Here is a 20,873-nt window from a genome sequence, read left to right as displayed (position 1 = left end):
TTTTCCACCCCACATGTGCCCAGCATGAGCCCAAGCTCTGGGCCTGCGATACAAACCATATTCCCAGTGAAAAGGAGCCCTCTGTGAGGCGGGGACCCCTCCGAGGGCGCCTGCAGCGCAGCACACATCACGCGGCTCGCTGGGACAGAGGGCGACATCAGGGCCGAGAGGGACAGACTCCAGCAGTGACGTGGGTGGCCTTCACTGTCGTCACCCAGGCCATGAGCTGAGGTTATGCAGAGGCCCCACACAAAACCACCAGGCCCGTGACCCCACTGCCAGCAATGCCCCTCTCAGAGCTTCTCTGAGGCTTTCAAGTCTGGCCCGGATCATTAACTGCATAATTATATCCCACGCATGCACAATCTGGACATGGGGTAGGGTGTGTGTGTGCACAGGTATGTGTGTGTGTGACTGTATGTGAGCGTGTGTGTGTGTGTGAGAGAGAGACAGACAGACAGACAGAGGACACTGAGACATCTTATGACCTGGTTCTCAAAATAATTTTTATGAAATATAACTTCCTTAATGCCCTGCTTGCTTTTTAAAAAAGTGTTTGTGTGTGTATGTATTTTTTTTTTCTGGAATTAGATAGTGGTGATGGTTGTACAACACTATGAATCTATTAAAAAACCACTAAATTATACACTTTAGACAGGTAAATGGTATGGTAGATGAATTTTATCTCAATAAAGCTGTTTAAAAAATAAAACATCTCCTACTGCACCCCACACATCTCCAGCCCCTGCCAGAGCCTCCCCCATTCCAGTGCCTGGGTGGCCGTCACCCTCCCTCACACACATCTGATTCCCAAGAGATGACCCAAAGTGTGGCAGGCTTCTGCAGAGTGATGTGAGCTGGGTATTCATTCTATCTCTACCTGGCTGGGTCCCCCGTGCAGCTGCCACTCTGCAACAAGATTTGCTTTCACTGGGTACCAGACTCAATGAGCCTGTGGGACAAAGGCCAATGCCACCAGCCTGCAACACAGCAGCGTGAACGCAGGCAGTAGGGCTGTGTTTGAAAAGTAGGCATGTGGGTGGCTTTCAACTCTGATATAAAGGACTAGCCAGTCTCCTTCATCTGTGGTGACCCAGACTCTAAATGGCCATACTGAGAAACGTCAACCACATGCTATAGATGAAATCCTAAAAACAGGGCTGTGGCCGATTGAAGACGGACAGTTTTTGCTCCTCCCCCCACTATGAGGCAGTCTAATTCCCCTCCTCCAGAATCTAGGCCAGCCCTAGGGACTTGGTTGGCCAATGGGATGCGGCAGGGTGACAGGTTAGGATGCCCAAGGCTAGACCCTAAGACGCCTTCTGCTTCTATGTTTTCTCTAGGAGCACTCACTCCAGAAGCCCTGAGCTGATGTGACTGCACAGACACTGCCATTCAGGAAAGGCCATCTGGAGGTGCCAGTTCTAACTGAGCCGGCCTTCCAGCCACCCCCGCCAAGGTGCCTGCCATGTGAGCACAGCCACCTTGGGCCCCAGAACAGCCCATCCACTAGCTGAATATCACCAAGTGACAAGCTGAGCCCTGCCCAATTCCTGACCTTTATTTTGGCAAGATAAAATAAAATGTTCTCATCTTAATTTCTGCTACCCAAATTTCTGGCACTGAGTAATACTGAACTGGACGCTCTCCATGAGGGTGATGCTGCTGCCTAGAGGGTGTGTGGAAACTAGGGGCATATTTGGTTGAAACACTGACGGGGTGATACTGGCATTTATAGGAGGAGGGGCGCAGTAAGGGACGGCTGGCATCCTGCAATGGACAAGAGAGCTTCGCTCAACCACAAATTACCCACATCCTGCATGACTTTTGACGCTGACAGAGATGAAGGTTCATTTTATAATTATCGGAGCCTGGAACATGACTCTTTTCTATATACAGATATAAAGCATTTTAAAATAATTTTAACATACCCTGAATTTTCCAACTACCATGTAAATCAAAGGAAGACTACAATTTGCTTGGTTCGAAAACTCATGAAAAATTGTTCAGCAAACACAGTGAACGCTGGCAAGCATTCATGGTGTCCGAGCCATCCACACAGCTCTCAAGAGCGCTCCTTCTGAGGCTGCCGCCCTCCTGGCGAGTTTGCGTCTACAAGCAAAGATACTTAGTCTTTATTTCAAAATCTCAAATATGAAAAGAAGCGCTTGACAACATGCCATGGAGAAATATCTCCTTTAAAACCCAGATTCATTTATGGTAAGGGTAGAGAAACATTTCACTACGTGGTCAAGACTGCTAGTACAGGCAAGCCTGAGCACTCGCACATTGAAACATATTTTAAATAAATAACTTCCCTATATTGCTCCTTTATGTAAGAATAACGGCACTGTTTTTGAAATTGTGTTCGTAAGTAGGCTATATCACGTGAATTCCATCAGGATAAGAAAGGAGGTATTGTGAAATCGTTGTTATAAAAAGGAGGTGTTAGGTGTGACAAGGTTGAAAACCATTGTGCCACGTGAACTTGGGTTCCTGGTGCCATCCAGGAAGGGTGGGAGTTTCCTGAAAGATTCCAAAGACCCTGTCGACGCTGTGATCCTTTTTGCTTACTCCGCCTAGCAAAAGATTGTAATACCGTCCTAGCAGGACGATATTAAGAGCTCATTAGAAGAGAGAGAATAGCACTTAGCTGGATATTGAGAACAAGCAAAATGAACAAAAATCTTTATGCCCAGGTCAATATTAATTGGCAAAATGTGTCTTTGACTCTCAAGAGCAGACCTGGGCTGTAATCCCTGTTGCCTAACTCCTATGTGACCCAAGGCAAGTCAGGCCCCCTCTCTGAGCTTCTTTCTTGTCTGTAAAATGAAGGAATTGAGTACGGCGATTGAAAAGAGTCCCTTTGCTTGGGGAGTCCCTGGAAGATGGCCTGTCTGCCGTGACCTTCTCAGTCGACAACTGGTCCTTCCATCCAGGGATCAGGAGGGGAAAGAATCCTCAAAATCAAAAAGCACCATTTCAAACTGACCAATATTAAAGACAGAAAAGAAAAAATCCCGCAACATATTAATGCTTCAGAGCATGCATAGCAAGGTCATTTCTGGAGAGGAAAAGAAAAAAAAAAAAATAGGGGCTTTTCAGCCTGTGAATAAAAAGTGTCCTTTAACAGGCGATAATTATATACAGGAAGGCAATTAAAGTTTTAATAATTTAATTACCTTCCTGCAAACCCATCAAGGTAAAATATGGAGTGAAAACATTTTTGAGGGCCAGCAGCCACGAGGAGCGGATCAAAGGCCCCTGAGATAGCTCAGCTCTGAGGCAGTTGACACATTAATTTTTACGGGCTGACCGCCGTTATTAATAGACGAAACTAGATGGAAGTATTTTTCCACGGTGGGGGGGACCACATCATCATTTGATGCCTGATGTTACAGCAAACATAGTTTTGGCTTCTCCCTGGAAATAAATCTTGTTTTCTTTGACCTTCGTTTGCTTGAGGCAGGGCCAACTTTCAAGACTGGACTTCATAGAGAGGGCTCCCCGCTCAGGGCTGCCATGTCGGAACATCAACAAGAAACCGTGAAAGGAGATCAAAGGGGGTCCGGTCAGAAACCACAGGACAGGGCTGGCACAGCCAGGCACAGTGGGGCGAGCGCATCTCAAAGCCAGCGCGCCCGCCAGAGATGGCCTGAGAGTCCCCCCCCAGCCTCAGCGTTCTCACCTACCAAGGGCCAGCTGCACTGCTCCTTACAAACATCTTTAAACCCACCCCCTACTTTGTTGTTGCTGTTGTTTTTATTGTCGTAAAATACACATGACATAAAATTCACCACTTTAACCATGTGAAAGCGTAGAGTTCAGATGAATTAAGTACATTCATGATGTTACACAACCATCACCTCTATCTAGTTCCCAAGCTTTTTCCCTCCCCAAGAGGAAACCCATCCCCATCAGCAGTGCTCCCCACTGCCCTGCCCCAGTCCGGACAACCACAAATCTGCTTTCCACCTCTGTGGATTTGCCTGTCCTGGACACAACCTATAAATGGAATCCTATGCTATGTGGCCCTTTGTGACTGGCTTCTTTCACCCATTATTTTTTATGTTTATTTTTATTTTCTTAACATCTTTATTGGGGTATAAGTGCTTTACAATTGTGTGTTAGTTTCTGCTTTATAACAAAGTGAATCAGCTATACATATACATATATCCCTATATCTCCTCCCTCTTGTGTCTCCCTCCCACCCCCCTATCCCACCCCTCTAGGTGGTCACAAAGCACTGAGCTGATCTCCCTGTGCTATGTGGCTGCTTCCCACTAGCTAGCTATTTTATATTTGGTAGTATATATAAGTCCATGCCACTCTCTCACTTCGCCCCAGCTCACCCATTACTTTTTAAAGGAAGCTTTGTATTATTATCTGTAATAGAAGACCTGTATCACTTGCCATAAATGAAAAATGACCATAAAAATTAATACACTGAAAACTAGCTCATGTCACCAAGTTGCTGTAGGACACGGCACAACCCTCCAGAGGGTCCACAACGAGGAATCATTTTACATCAGTATGTACACTTCTGCTCCATTCCACTTCAAAGCCACATAACAGTCTTTGTAGGACTAAACTGTACACTAATACACTTTCTATTGATAGATATTCATGATGTTTCCATTTTGTATTACAACAATGCTGAAATTGATATCTTTGTCATCATTCCGTGTGGGTATAATCTTTTTTTTTTTTTTTTTTTTTTTTTTTTTTTTAAAGTTTTTTTGGAACACAGCCCTGCCCATTTGTTTACATATTATCTGTTGTTACTTTTATTTATTTATTTATTTTTGGCTGTGTTGGGTCTTCGGTTCGTGCGAGGGCTTTCTCTAGTTGCGGCAAGTGGGGGCCACTCTTCATCGCGGCGCGGGGACCGCTCTTCATCGCGGTGCGCGGGCCTTTCACTATCGCGGCCCCTCCCGTTGCGGGGCACAGGCTCCAGACGCGCAGGCTCAGTAGTTGTGGCTCACGGGCCCAGCTGCTCCGTGGCATGTGGGATCTTCCCAGACCAGGGCTCGAACCCGTGTCCCCTGCATTAGCAGGCAGATTCTCAACCACTGCGCCACCAGGGAAGCCCCGTGTGGGTATAATCTTGATATAAATTTCTGGAATGCCTGAATCAAAGGATATGTGCATTTTACATTTCAATTTGTGTTTCCAAGTGTTTTCTTTAGAGGTGGTCTCAATTCCTCCTCTCAGCATCAATGTATGAATACGCCCGTTTCTGCACCTAACCACCAATATGATGAGCTCCAGTCTCTAGATCCTGGCCAATCTGATAGGTGAAAAATGCATACACCTCATGGTGGTTTTAATTTGCATTGAGATGAGTATTCCTATCTCCATTTTATAGATGAGAAAATAGACTCAGAGAGGTTAAGGAACTCGCCCAAGGTTACACAGCGAGTAAGTGCAAAACCAGGATTTGGACCCAGGTCCACCAGACTCCAATTCCTGGGCTTGTCCCCCTACTTTCCTGCTGCTTCTCATGGCACGTGATGGATTCTGCCACTTGTGGATGTGGCTTGTTCCACAAATGGAGGGGAAGCTCCTGGTTGGCAGGTTCTATATTCCTTCCACAAGCCTCACTGTGCCTGACTCGACACGTAGGATATGAGCACCCCGTAGACACTGCTGGTGGAACCACTGGATTGGATTATCACACCTGCATACCCACAGTGCAGCCTGGCATTGAGGAGACCACAAAAGGAAAGGACAAACTATGGGGACAAACAGCCAGAGTCATCGTCACGGGAACCTCTGTGACCTTATAGTTTCTGCCATTTCCCCAAGCTGTGATCCCAGGAAGGTCACAGCTGGGCTGAAGGATGATTTATGCCAGTGCTCACAGGCACCTCTGGGGAAGGGACAGCTGGGGATGAAGGTGCTAATGCCTAAATATATAGAACTGGGAAAAATAACCAGGACCATCTTCCACCAACTACATGCTCGGGGCTGGGGGGTTTCATACCCCACTGGTTCTGGCAAAAATGAGAGTGAATTTTTTTCAGGGTGTCAGGTGTCTATTAGAACTTATTGTAAGTACTAATAGAGCCCCAATGATCAGAGAGCCCAGAAGACCAACTGAGTGGACTTCCCACAGCCCTAAGGAAATAAACTAGGGCAGCGGGAGCCAGTCTCATGCATTTGAAGGGCTCCTCACAGCCTTCTTCAGCTCAAACCCTTTTCCATTTTGTGCTTCACAGCAACTTTCCGAGGCTGGTGCTGTGGTCCCACTTCACAGATAAGAAAATGGAGTTTCAGCGTGACAGCATAGCTTGCTTGAGATCCCACAGCTGGTACTGCCAGATCCAGAAGCGGCTTTGATTGGATTCAATACCCAACAAGTATTCCCAATAGGCCCCCTTCCCAACACCCTCTCTGGGAGCCAGGGGTCCCCCAGGCCTTGTTCTTTCGGGGACAGCCCCAGGTCCTGACCTCTTGCCGCTTCTGCTAAAAAGAACATCTCCCATGTCCTGGAATGCAGCTTGGCGGCAGGGGGCTCGGAGGCTGCCGGGACCTCTCTCAGCACCCCTGCTCCCCTCCCAGCACTGAGGTCTGACCTAACCACGGGCCGGACGGCTGCGGGTGGTTGGGTGGGAGGGACTGCACACCTCACCCTCCCCTCCTGGGCTCAGCAGGTACCGGGTGTGGGCCTGACAGCACGGATTCCAAGAGAAGCTCCATCAGCCCCGGCCCTGACCCGAAGCCCAGCTGGGCGGGTCTGGGATGAGGGGCTACAGCACCACGCCTGGGCCCCACATGGTCATGGATGTCTGGGCCGGGCTCTAACCATCCCCTTTACAGCTTGCAAGGGCAGGCTGGGGTCTGAGTCTACATCTTCAAGGCAGAGGTGGGATGAGGTGACCAGGGAGAGCACCACCCTTCCTCGGGGCCCTTCCGACAAGATGGAGGGTCCACGAGAGCCACCAGTAGGAGGCAGGCCCATGAGCTAAGCAAAATCCACCAAGTCCGGGGTGCCCTTAGCGGCCAAGCGCCTCTTCTCCCCTTTCTTCCAACCCACCACCCTTCCTCAGGGAGTGGCCCCTCCCGGACAGGTGATGGTGTTGCCAATTACAGGACTCTGCCCACCAGCCATCGTGATGGATGAGGGACGGGCATGTGATGAAGCGGTCATGTATCCCCTGGGGTTTCTCCATGGCGTCCGCACAAGATTGTTCTGTGGTAACAAGGCTGCAGTCACACATTGTCCTGGGAGAATAAACCCCAGAAGCAGAAATGGGAGTGGGAGACAGTCCTGAAGCAGCTGGCATCTCCCACCTGCCCCTCCCAGGACCCAACAAATTCCCCTTGTTTTACCTTTGCTGTCTCAGTACGAATTCTTACGGCTCACATTTCCTGAGCACATGCAGTGGCGGGGCGGGGGGGGGGGCGGTGCACTGTTCTGAGTGCCGTGCTTGGATTAACTCATTCCGTCCCACCGGAGCCCTCCAGTGAGGAAAGGAAGCATGCAGGTCAACAGCTCACATGGCACAAAATCAACAGCGTGGCAGAGCCTGGATCCGAACCCAGGCCTGTGAGCTACCCTGGCATTCAGCAGAGCTTCGCAGGTGGGCATCGCTACCACCAACAATAGCCAGAACTGCCTTGAGGTCAAGTGTGGCCACAGGACCTGTGTCGGCCAAGAAAACGGGAGTGAAAGTGGCACTGCCCGTCCTGGGCAGAGGCGTTCCGCCCTAGCACTCTTCTGCCCTCCCTCACCCAGCCTTGGCATCATGGACACACGTACTGATCTGGAGGTGCCTCTAGATCCAGGCAGCCTGGACGTTAAGCAAATTCACAGAGGGCAGCTGTCCTGTGAGCCACCTCCACCCACAGTCAACTCTGTACCAGCAAGAAATCGACACTTGTCATCCTCAGTCACTGGCTGTTCAGGGCTGTTTCTCACTGCAGCAGAGCGTGGCCTACTCTGACCGCAAAGCGTTTGTCCAACTAGCAAACAAGAGGCCGCCCAAACTCTCAGGCCAGCACTAACTCCTGTAACTTCCCAACAAACTGACACGCCCCATTCTGTTCGTTTTTGTTGATTAAATTGGTCTTGTAAAGGGAGGCTTCCTCCCCACCTCTCGGATTAAAGCCCCCTCAGAGCTTGACAGCATCCCTGTGCTGTGGACCCCTTTCAGACCCAAATGAGAGATCCCCTGGTTTGTTATCCCTCCAAGACCATTAGCAACAGATGTGACTGAGGATGATGCACTGACTGAGGATGAAGCCCAATCACACAAGCTCAACTACTACAGAGAATGGACCCTTTAGAAGCCAAAGGGCCTTCAATTAGTGCAATTTCTGCAGAAAATTACTTCTCAAAACTTTGAGGTGAAAATGACCAAAGGGGACAATAAGAAGGGGGGCTCGAAAGTGATGAGATAGGGTTAAAATGCAGGTGTATTGACCGTGGGGGACTCACAAACACCACAGAGCATCCGATTTCAGCAAAGGATAGTCCAACCAGAAAAAAACGCACACACCTCTGTGCACACAGAGTGGTTCCTGGGAGCCCTGAGCCTCATCCGTGGATCCATATTACTAAAAGTTCATTCTCGGGATCATTCTCAGCAATAACCCTCTCAGAGCCCCAGAGCAGCCCATCCAGCCTTCACAACATCAGAACTCATCTCTCTAAACCACTTTGTCGGTCAGTACAGGCTCACCTCAGAGATGCTGCAGGTTCGGGTCCAGGCAATCACAGTAAAGAGCATATCACAATAAAGCGAGTCACACAAATGCTTTGGTTTCCCATTCATATAAAAGATATGTATACACTATACTGTAGTCTATTAAGTGTGCAATAGCATTACGTCTTAAAAAATGTGGAAACCTTAATTAAAAAATACTTTATTGCTAAAAAATGCTACCCATCCTCTGAGCCTTCAGCAAGACATAATTTTTTTGCAATGGTAACATCAAAGGTCATTCATCACAGATCACTGTAACAAAATATGATAACAGTGAGAAAGTTTGAAATATTGCAAGATTTACCAAAATGTGACACAGAGACACGAAGTGAACAAATGCTGTTGGAAAAATGGTGCCCACAGACTTGCATGATGCAGAGTTGCTACAAATCTTCAATTTGTAAAAATGCATTATCTGCAAAGTACAATAAAGCGAAGCACAGCAAAATGAGGTCTGCCTCATTATTAAGCACCTACTGTGTGCCAGGCACTGCACTAAGCCCCAGGGACACAACAGCAAATGGAGACCCAGCCCTCAAAGAACCCACCATTTCATGGGGGAAGGGAGACAAAGGCAGGTCCACAAATAAGCAGGACGGGTCGATCAGCACTGTGGACATAATTGAAATGGGCCCCCCCACCTTCCGCATGCCTGGTGGTCCTTGAGCTGGAATAATCAGGGGGGCTTCTCAGAGAAGGGGACTTTTGAGTTGCAAATTGAATGAGAGAAGCACGCAGGATGATGACCAGAGCCGAGATGGAGAGGAAGGTCCTGATGGGAGCTACAGCCATCCATGGCGGAGGCTCTGCATCGCCTGCCTTCCCTCAGGCCGGGTCTGGGCTAAGACAGGCATGGGGTAGATGATAAGTGGCCACTAAGGGTCCAGCTGCCCAATCGGACAGCCCCGGACACCAGTCTGACCTGTCACCTATTCACTGAGTGCTCTTGGTCAGGTCATCTCCCCTAACCTCAACTCCCTCACCTCTAATGTAGAAAGAATGATAATATTTGCCACTTAGGTCTGTGCACTTCTGGACATTTATCCCAGAGAAATTCGAATAGGTCCAAGTACAAGTCTTTCCACTCATGTTCGCAGCAGCTTTATTTGCAACAGCCAAAAGGTAGAACCAGCCCAGGCATCCTCAAACAGGTAGATGGACAAACTGTGGTACACCCTCACCATGGAATACCACTCAGCAAGAGAAAGGAATGAACAACACCTGGATGGACCACCAGGGAATTTTTCTGGGTGAAAAAGAGCCAGTCCCAAGGTTATATACTGAATGATTACGTACATATGACATTTTTGAAATGACAGAATTTTAGAAACCGAGAAAGGTTAGTGGTTGCCAGGGGGTAGAGAAGGGGTGGAGGATGGGGCAGGAAGGAGGTCGGCATGGCTATAAAAGGTCAACAGGAGGGGTCCTTGTGGTGATGACGCTATTCAGTATATTGTCCAGCTATAACATTTGGACAGAACGTGCAGGGCAGCCATGCAAGGCCCGTGGATAGTGAAGAGCAGGCAGATTAGAGAAAATTTCAAAATATCACCAAACTAGCAGAAAGTCTCCCATTTTTTCCTCCAATATCCCCTGTATGGGCTCACAATGGCCTCAAACCTGGACACAGGTACCAGGCTCAGGGAGAGACAGAGAGACCGAGAGACAGGTCTGGGGAGAACACAAGCCCTCCAGAAGGGGGAAGGGACACAGCAGGGAAATCTTGTTTCCATTTTTATTTTCTTCTGTCCTCTTGCACTCAGTTCTCAGACATTCCCGGGGCATAGGGAATGACAGCAGCCACAGCAGTGACCCATGGCCCCTACTTGAGAGGAAGCAGAGCCTTCCTTACTGATCAGAAAAGCTGTGGTCCCGTCTCTGTCTCCCAGTCTGGATGCGGGCACAGCTATCAACTGTGTGCAGCAGAGCAGAGTAACTGAAGTCCCAGCTCTCTGAATGGAGGACCCACAGCGAGTCCAGGGAACCAGAAATCACTAAGGAGCCCACAGAGTGGGAGGAGGCAAGGAAAGGGACCCTTTAAAGCCATGCATGAGCTCCTGGGCTCACCCTTAAGCTGCGTGCACGTGCACGTGCCTGACCCTGAACAGCATACCTAAGACTTTGAGAACTGAACACAGAACAAACCATCATCCAGATCCAAGACTGGCCACTGGGTGGTGCACACACAGGGCAGCTCTGACCAGCATGGCAGAGCTTTTGGAAACTGACCTGCCGTCAAGACCACAGCTGGCAGGAGGCTGGTGGGAACTTGCTGCCTGAACAGGTCAATTGCCCAATCAAACAAAACTAGCAAAGTCCTCTGTGGCATTTAAACAAGACCTAGAGCCTCATAATATAATATTCAAAATGTCTGGAATACAAATGAAAGTGACTTAGCATACGAAAAAACAGGAAAATCTCAACTTTTACCATCAAAGACAAGGACCAGACCCCCATACCTGTATGACGCAGATGTTAGAACGATCAGAAAGACTTAGAACTAGCTATTATAAAAATGCTACAGGAAGTAAGGGCAAACACTCTTAAACTGAATGGAAGGATAGGAAGTCTCAGCAAAGAAAGAGAATATAAAGAAGAAGCAAATTGAAATTTTAGAACTCAAAAGTACAATAACCAAAATGTTAAAGCTGGATGGGCTCAATAACAATATCGAGATAGCAGAGGAACGAATCATTGAATATGAGGACAGATTACTAGAAATTATCCAATTTGAACAACAACAAAAAAAAGGAAAGCAAAAGAATTCTAAGAACAGAAAAAACAAATGAACAGGAACTCATGGACCAGAACCAGAAGGTCTAACATTCATGTCCTAGGAATCCCAGAAGGAAAGGAGAAAGAAAAAATGCAGTGCAGAAAAATATCTAAGAAAATAATAGCTGAAAACTTCTCAAATTTATCAAAAAGCGAAACCTACAGATTCAAGAAGCTCAGTGAATCCCCAAAAGGAGACACTCAAAGAAACCCATGCCTAGATACATTATCATCAAAATAATCAAAGCAGAAGACAAAGAAAAAAATCTTGAATGCAGCCAGAGAAAAACAACACATTACTTATAGGAAAACAATGAAGCAAAACCCAACAGAACTAAAAGGAGAAACAAATCCACAATTATAGTTAGAGAGTTCAACACTCATCTCTTTGTTCAAGGAAACAAATAGACAAAATCAGCAAGGATATAGATGAACTGACAACACCATCAAGCAATTGGATCTAATTTATAAAACACCACCAATAGCAAAATGCACGTTTTTTTTCAAGTGCACACAGAACACAAAGATCAACAACCACTTCCTGGGTCATAAAACAAACCTTAACAAATTTACAAGAACTGAAACCATACAAAGTATGTTTTCTGATAATAATGAAATTAAACTAGAAATTGATTACAGAATGATAACAGGAAAATATCCAAAAACTTGAAAACTAAAACATATCTAAATAATTGATAAGTCAAAGAGTTCTCAAGGAAAATTATAAAATATTTTTAATTGCATGAGAATGAAACTACAATGTAACAAAACTTGCAGAATCCAGCTAAAGCAGTGCTGAGAGAGAAATTTTTATCATTAAATGCTTATTTTAAGAAAGAAGAAAGGGCTTAACCCAATGATCTAAGTTTCCATCATTAGAAACTAGAAGAGCAAAATAAACCAAAGTAAGCAGAAAAAATATATAATAAACAATAGAAATAAATGAAATTGAAAAGAGAAAAATAATAGGGAAAAATCAGTGAAATGAAACACTGGTTTTTCAAAATAACAAAATTGATAAAACTCTAGCAAGAAAGACAAATAAAAAAAGAAGACACAAGTTATTAATACCAGGAACACAAGAAAGCATATCATTACAGACCCTCAAACATCAACAGTGCAATACAGGAATACTATAAACAACTCTATGCCAATACATTTGACAATTTAGATTAAATGGGAAAATTCCACAAAAACTAGAAACTAACAAAATTCACCCAAGATGAAATAGATAATATGAATAGTTTGATAACCATTTTTAAAAATTGAATTCATAGTTTAAGATCTTTTAAAAAAGAAGTCTCCAGGTCCACGTAGTTAAACTGATGAATTCTACCAAACATTTAAAGAAGAAATAACACCATTCTACACAATTTCTTCCAGAAAGAGGAAAGGAGGAAATGCTTACCAATTAATTTTATGAGGCTGGTACCTGATACCAAAACCAAAACCCTGATACCAAAACCAAAGATAGTACAAGCTAAAAAATTTAAAAAGTTACAGACCAATATCTTTCATGAACATATACAGACCAATATGTTTCATGAACATAAGCACAAAAATCCTTAACAAAATACTAGAAAATTGAATCTATCAATATATAGAAGGAATAATACACCACAACCTAGTATAGTTTACCCCAGGAATGCAAGGCTACTTCACTATTCAAAAATTAATCAGTGTAATCTACCATATTAACAGTCTGAAGAAAATCCATACGATCATGTGAATTGATACAGACAAATCATTTGACAAAATTCAATATCCACCAATGACTTTTTTAAAACTCTCTAAAAACTAGAAATACAAGAGAACTGCCTCAATCTAATAAAGGGAATCTACCAAAAAAGAAAAAAATTCCTACAGTCAGTATCATACTTATGATGATGAAAGACTGAACACTTTTCTCCTAAGATTGGGAATTAGGCAAGAATATCTATTCTCAACACTCATGTTGAACATCATCCTGGAAGTCTCAGCCAGTGCAATAAGACAAGACAAAGCAATAAAAGATACACAAATCGGGTGGAGAAAAAGGAACCCTCCTACACTGTTGGTGGGAATGTAAATTGGTACAGCCACTATTGAGAACAGCATGGAGGTTCCTTAAAAAACTAAAAATAGAGTTACTGTATGATCCAGCAATCCCACTCCTGGGCATATATCCAGAGAAAACTATAATTCAAAAAGATACATGCACCCCAGTATTCATTGCAGCGCTATCTGCAATAGCCAAGACATGGAAGCAACCTAAATTTCCATAGACAGATGAATGGATAAAGAATATGTTTTATATATATACAATGGAATATTACTCAGTCATAAAAAAGAATGAAATAATGTCATTTGCAGCAACATGGAGGGCCCTAGAGATTATCATACTAAGTGAAGTAAGTCAGACAGAGAAAGACAAATACCATGTGGTATCACTTATATGTGGAATCTAACAAAACGATACAAGTGAACTTATTTACAAAACAGAAATAGACCCAAAGACATAGAAAACAAACTTACGGTTACCAAAGGGGAAAAGAGGGGTAATAAATTAGGAATTTGGGATTAACATACTACTATATATAAAACAGATAACCAACAAGCACCTACCGTATAGCATAGGGAACCATACGCAATATTTTGTAATAACCTATAAGGGAAAATAATCTGAAAAAGAATATATATATATATATATATATATATATATATATATATATATATATATGTATATATATATAAAACTGAATCACTTTTCTGTACACCTGAAACTAACACAACATAAATCAACTTTACTTCACTTTACTTCAATTTTAAAAAAGGCATACAGGGACTTCCCTGGTGGCACCATGGTTAAGACTCCACGCTCCCAATGCAGGGGGCCCAGGTTCGATCCCTGGTCAGGGAACTAGATCCCACATGTATGCTGCAACTAAGAGCTCGCATGCCACAACTAAGGAGCCCTCCTGCCACAACTAAGACCCGGTGCAACCAAATTAAGTAGTTAATTAATTAAATTTTTTAAAAAACGGCATACAAATCAGAAAGAAGGAAAGAAAACTCTCCCTATTCACAGGATGGCTAAAATAAAAAGTCTAACCACACCAAGTATTGGCAAGAACATGGAGAAACTGGAACTCTTCTACACTGCTGGTGGGAATGTAAAATGATGCAACCACTCTGGAAAATAATCTGGCAGTTTCTCAAAAATGTAAACATTCATCTACAATATGATCCAACAATACCACTCCTAGGTATTTTCCTGAGAGAAAGGAAAACACATGTCCACACAAAGACATATACACAAATGTTAACAGCAGCTTTATTTGTAATAGCCCCCAGCTGGAAACAACATAAATATTCATCAGTAGATGAAAGGAAAAACTATGATAAATTCATACATTGGAATATTAATCAATGATAAAAAGAAAGAATTACTGATGCATGCTACAACATGCACCAATCTTGAAATAATCATGCTGAGTGAAGTAAGCCAGTCAAAAAGCAAACACTTAATATAAATCTAGGAAATTCATATTGCCATGTGACAGAAAGTGGATCAGGAGTTGCCTGAGAATGAGGTAAGGGAAGGGTGAGAGGAATCACAAAGGACACTAGGAAACTTTGGGGGAGAGGGAGTACCAATGACATTTTCATTATTTTGATTTTGGTAAAGGTTTCATAGTTGGATATGTATGTCAAAACATCAGAGTCTATGATTTAAATGTATGCAGTTCCTTGTATGTCAATTACACTCAAAGATTTTTTTTTTAACTCAACAGGCAGAAAACAAACAACCCAACTAAAAATGAACAAAAGGCTGTAACTGATACTTAGCCAAAGAGGGTACACGGATAACAAATAAACACATGACAAGAAGTCTAACATCATTAGCCATCAGGGAAATGCAAATCAAGATCATGATGAGATACCACTACACACTCACTAAAACAGTTAAAACTAAAAATACTCACAATGCCGAGTGCTGGTGAAGATGCACAAAAGTGGGAACTCTCATCCTTTGCTGGTGGAAATGTACAGTGATGGATCCACTCTGGAAAACAGTTTGGCAGTTACTTAAAAACTTAAACATTCACCTACCATATGACCCAGAAGTCTCACTCCTGGTATTTACCCAAGAGAAATAAAGACATGTTTACACAAAAACCTGTACACAAATGTTAACAGCAGCTTCGTTCATAATCGCCAAAATCTGGAAACAATCCAAAAGTCCTTCAACTGGCGAACGATAAACAAATCACGGTCCATCCAAACCATGGAATACCACTCAGAAAGAAAAAAGAGGAGCCGTTGATACATGCAACGGCTTGGCTGGATCTCAAAGGCATTGTGCTGAGTGAAATAAGCCAGGCTCTAAGGTTCCATTCTCTATGATTCCACTGATACGACACTCTGGAGAGGACAAAACTATCGTGATGGGGACTGACCAGGAGTTTCCAGGGGCTGGTGATGAGGGGAGGGTGTGACTGCGCAGGGGTACATGAGGGAGATTTTTGGAGTGGTGCAGCTGCCCTGTATCTTGATTGCGATGATGATGACACAAATCTATACATGCGTTAATACTCATAGGACCATACAACAAAGAGAAAGTCAATTTTAGCGTATGTTAACTTAAAAAATAAAAAGGTAGGAAGGAGTGATGGGTGTTAGAGCTCTGTGGCCCCCCACCCTAGACCCTGTGCTAATGAAGAAAAACGTCTCCCAAACCACGTGACTCCAATCAGAGCAGTAGGACCCTGGCTCTGCATGGGTTGGTGTGCAGGGAAGGGGGACAGATCCTCCCCGTGCGAAATGGAGAAAATTCACATTTGTTGGAAATCGCATAACCATGATTCTCCCACTCAGCCCATTTAGTCCTGAACCTAGAATGAGGTAATAATTATACAGCCCAAGGAATCTTAACGGCATGGAGGAGAAACCCAAGCAAACCCGGTGAGGGGGAAGTTCTACCAGAAACAGGAAATTTGAGCCTGACCAGAGGTCTCAGGGCTTCGCTCCCTCCTGCGATTGTGAGTTCTCAGCCAGGGCACTGTTAATCCCAAGGCAGCTCCGAGACTCCAAGTCTGCAGCAAACGTGCTTCAAAGGCAGACTTTGGGTTAAATCCCCACACATCACTTGTCCTCAGCCCGCCACGGTGGTGAGATGGGTCTCGATGTACAGACTGACCACATGCACTGCAGGACACCTGTATTCCTGGCCCCTCCCCATCACTGTCAGAGCCAGAAGTTCCATCCCCGTGTTTGTCTAAACAACCCTTGGGCGGTGCCTCCACTTGAGTGGCCGGGAAAAGAAAGGGATGTTGAGTTGGAAAAAACTGCTGTCTTCACCCTGATTGCAAGAGTGTCCCCAGGGCCCAGGGGACAACACAATTTCACACAATGAGATGAAAAACCTTAATGTACAAACACCCTCAGTAGTTTTAGTCCCCTGTCTATGAGTAAGGATGCCAGTTCTGACCAAATAACCCCTCCCCCTTCCTCAGTGCCCTTTGAGGAGTGGTCTGTAACCCTCAGACTGAACCCCATGAAGGTTAAAGCCTTCAGCAGGGCTGCATCTGGACCACAGAACTTGCGGTTCAGACCAACAGCAAGGCAGCCTGAGGTCAAATAGAATGCCCTGGATTTGGAAACAGAAAACCTAAGTCCAAGCCTGGACCTCACTGCCTCACCTCTCTGAGTCTCAGTGTCCTCATCTGTAAAATGGGGATAACAGGACAAGCTCTTTCCCACGTCATAGTGCTTCACACATTCTGTTCCCTCTTTCTGTGGATGCTCTTCTCAGGCTCTCACAGCTGTTTCCTTCCTGTCCCAGGAGTTTTCTCGCAAAATGCCACCTCCTCAGAGGCACTTTCCCATCCAAAGTAAACTCCTACCCCAGTCACTTTGCATCACAGTGTCCTGTTGAATTCCACCAGGCATTTGTCACTACTTGGATCGTCTCTGTCCTCTCTAGGCCGTCGTTCTCTTCCAGACGAGAATGCAAGCACCAGGAAAGCAGAATCCTGGTCATCTCACCTCCACTCTATACACCAGGACCCAATACACAGCACACGCACACTGCATTTTGGTTGGATGAGTGATGATTCTCCAATTTCCAGGGTCGCTTCAGGGTCAGGGGAGCCTGGGCAAGCAAGTACTCTGCACCTCAGAGTTGGTGGGTCTCACTAAGTAGACCTCTGAGACACCCACTCACATGTTCCCTAGGAAACCAAGAGCAGGAGTCCGGTGTAAAAAGCCTCAAATCATAAGATTTGGAATGCTGCATTTCGCCAGCTTGCCAGAGTACAATTTTGCTAGGAAATAAAAATACATAATATTGCCACAAAATTCAGAACCAGTTAGAGTCCCAGTTTATTAGCCAGACCAGATGCATCTTTCCCTCTGTGTCAGTTATGTTCACCAAACATTCAGGAATCGACTTTCAACGTTCTTTCAAAGCAGGAACCCAGCCGAGGGCTCCACACTGGAATTTAAATTACATTTGGATGCTAAGCTTAGCACCTAAAATAAAACTGAACTTCTCCATGGTGTCTCAACACCCCACCCTCCCAAGAGTGATCCATCAGCTGACACTTAAGTTAGGAGAGAAGGGTCTGCACTTTGTAGCAGTCAGACCCCAGGGGCATCACCCACCCTCACAGTGCCTCAAATTTCCTCATCAGTGAAATGGGGATAATGCTCACTACATAAATAGATACGTGAACACCAATCCTTACAACAGCATTAGCCCATGGTAGGCACTCAATAAACATTATTTGTGATCAGTATTCCTCGCTGGGAGGCTTTGAGCAAGCCATTTCACTTTTTGAGCCTCATTTTCTAGTCTGCAAAGTGGGTACAGAAATCCTTTCCTGCTTGCAAGGTTGCTGAGACAGTCAAATTAGATCACCTCCGAGAATGTGCTAGTTCCCCAGGGATGCGTGGTCTCCCTTGCTGACTGAGGGGAATTAGAGAGAGGCTAACGAGGTTTTAAAAGCATTTCTTCTCTAAGCAAAACCCGTGGGGATGAAAATCCTTTCCTGAAATTTTAATCAGAGCTATGAACCAAGTGCTAGGGGAAAAGGGGGAGGGAGTGGGGGTATGTGCTATGACAGTCATTGGCATGGGGGTACCAGGACAGCAAGATGGAGTGGTGGCTAGAGGTACAGGCTCCAGGCCAGCTGCTGTAGGAGGGGGGGAAAGGGCACTGGGGCTGGAGATCTAGAGGGTCTAGGAGGAAACAGGGAGTGACTCTTTAAAGGTACTGGGTCTCCTTTTGGGGTGACAAAAGCGTTTCAGAACTAGATAGAGGTGATGACTGTACAACGTTGAATGTACAAAATTCCACTGAATTTAACACTTTAAGATGGTAGCCCCAGATGGCACCCCTGTGCAAATTTGAAAAAGATATCCCTTCCCCAAGATACTTTGCTGCCACTTTCTGCAAAAGTGACACAATGAATATACAAATCTACAATGACTATTACGTGAGTGGTGCCTTGGATTGTGCAGTGTACAACCTATACAACTGTACTTAGCAGCCCGAGGAGCCCATGCACCCAGTAAGGCTTAAGGAAATCAGCTGAGCACAGATATGTGGATTTTAAATGGTTACAGAACAGAACATGGAAAAGAACCTCAGCAGATGTGGAGAAATAGGAACCTTTATACATTACTGGTGGGGATGTAAAATGACTCAGTCACTGTGGAAAACAGTTTGGCAGTCCCTCAGAAAGTTAAACATAGAAATACCACATAACCAGTAATTCACTCCTAGGTATATACCCAAAAAGAATTGAAACAAAAAATTGTACACAAATATTCATGGCAGCATTATTCACAGTAGCTAGAAGGTGGCAACAGCCCAAATGTCCATTAGAAGAATGGATACATAAAATGTGATTTATCCACACAATAGAATAGTAATCAGTCATAAAAAGGAATGAAGTACTGACACATGCTACGATGTGGATTAGCCTCGAAAACATTATGCTGACAGAAGCCCATCACAAACAGCAGCATGATTCCATTATATGAACTGTCCAGAAGAGGTAAATCCACAGACATAGAAAGCAGACTAGTGATCTCCAGAGCCTGAGGAGAGGAGGAAACGGGGGTGACTCTTTAAAGGTACTGGGTCTCCTTTTGGGGTGACAAAAGCGTTTCAGAACTAGATAGAGGTGATGACTGTACAACGTTGAATGTACAAAATTCCACTGAATTTAACACTTTAAGATGGTTAATTTTGTGTAATGTGAACGTCACCTCAATTTTCAAAATCCCTCAGCAGTTACATTTAGGAAAAGCCAACAAGGACAGAGAATGACACACGGACCAGGTGCCCACCCCTTATGCTAAAAGGACACATAAGCCCTGGCATGAACTTAGATCCCCTTGGGAAAGAGAAGAGAAGGGATGCAGAGGAAACTGACTCTCCAACATGAGAGTCTTAAACTCGGTGTGACTGAGTTCCTTGGAACCGGCACATTGGATCTTCCAGCACTCAGTGGAAACGGGATCTCAAGAGAGAAGTTTGATTATAGAGAAATAGGGAAAGGCACAGCTGTGCACAACAGATTCAAAAATGTGAAAGTCAACATCTACACTCGGAGTAGAATCCTGTTATCATTCCCATCGCACAGACAAGCTCATCAAGACCTGGGGAAGCTAAACCACCTGTCCAGGAGACACGGCTGATACCTAACAGGCGAACCCAGGCAGCCTAATCCTAGAGACCCAGTCTGGACCCACTCCCTCTACCACCTCCCACATGAAAAGAGGTCATCAGGCTAAAAAGGCTGTCAGAGCAAAGGAGCAGAGGGTTTAAATAGAATGCATGCTTCTTTCTGGGAGTATGCAAAGCTTGATCTTGGAGATGATGATGGTGATGATGGGCGTGGGGATGGTGATGAAGATGCTGATTATGAGGATGATAGTGATGACGATGATGATGATGATAATGTCGGTGGTGATGGTGATGATAGAGATAGGAATAGTGTGCACAGCACAGAACAGTTTTAGTGATTTACTCAGGAAAAATATTTAAAATCCTTTGTATAATTTCTGGCATACAATAAAGCCTGCAGTGAATGCCATCTATTGTGACTGTTGTTGCTATCATTATGAACTTCTGGTTTTAAATGACTTGTAAGCAATTTTAAGTAGATTTTTAAGCACCCCTCAACCTGTGACCTGTATTAATTAAGACTTGAGGCCCATCTCAAGCTGGCTCATGCCAATCAGGGGATTACTTGCTTCTCCTAACTAGAGAGTCTGTGCTGCAGTTAACATGGACCAGGAGGCTCACACAGTGCCCCCAGGTCCTGGTTTCCCTCCTCCCCTCTGCTGTTTTCCTCTGCTCCGGGTTTCATTTTGGGTAGGTTCTCCCACAGGGAT

At 44.8% G+C, this 20,873-nt stretch overlaps 1 protein-coding gene across 1 annotated transcript in view; it reads right to left on the bottom strand.

Moving 5' to 3' along the window:
• Nucleotides 1-20,873, bottom strand: part of C19H16orf95 (chromosome 19 C16orf95 homolog) — a 108,627-nt gene that overhangs the window by 6,834 nt on the left and 80,920 nt on the right. Inside the window, exon 4 of the mRNA XM_057534455.1 lies at nucleotides 15,452-15,531. Coding sequence (XP_057390438.1) covers nucleotides 15,452-15,531 — 80 coding nt within the window. The remainder of the gene's footprint in view (nucleotides 1-15,451; nucleotides 15,532-20,873) is intronic.

Source organism: Balaenoptera acutorostrata, chromosome 19, assembly GCF_949987535.1.
Source record: "Balaenoptera acutorostrata chromosome 19, mBalAcu1.1, whole genome shotgun sequence".
NCBI classification, from domain to species: Eukaryota; Metazoa; Chordata; class Mammalia; order Artiodactyla; family Balaenopteridae; genus Balaenoptera; species Balaenoptera acutorostrata.
Note: the sequence above shows the minus strand (reverse complement) of the source record. Positions and strands in the feature narration are given on the sequence as shown.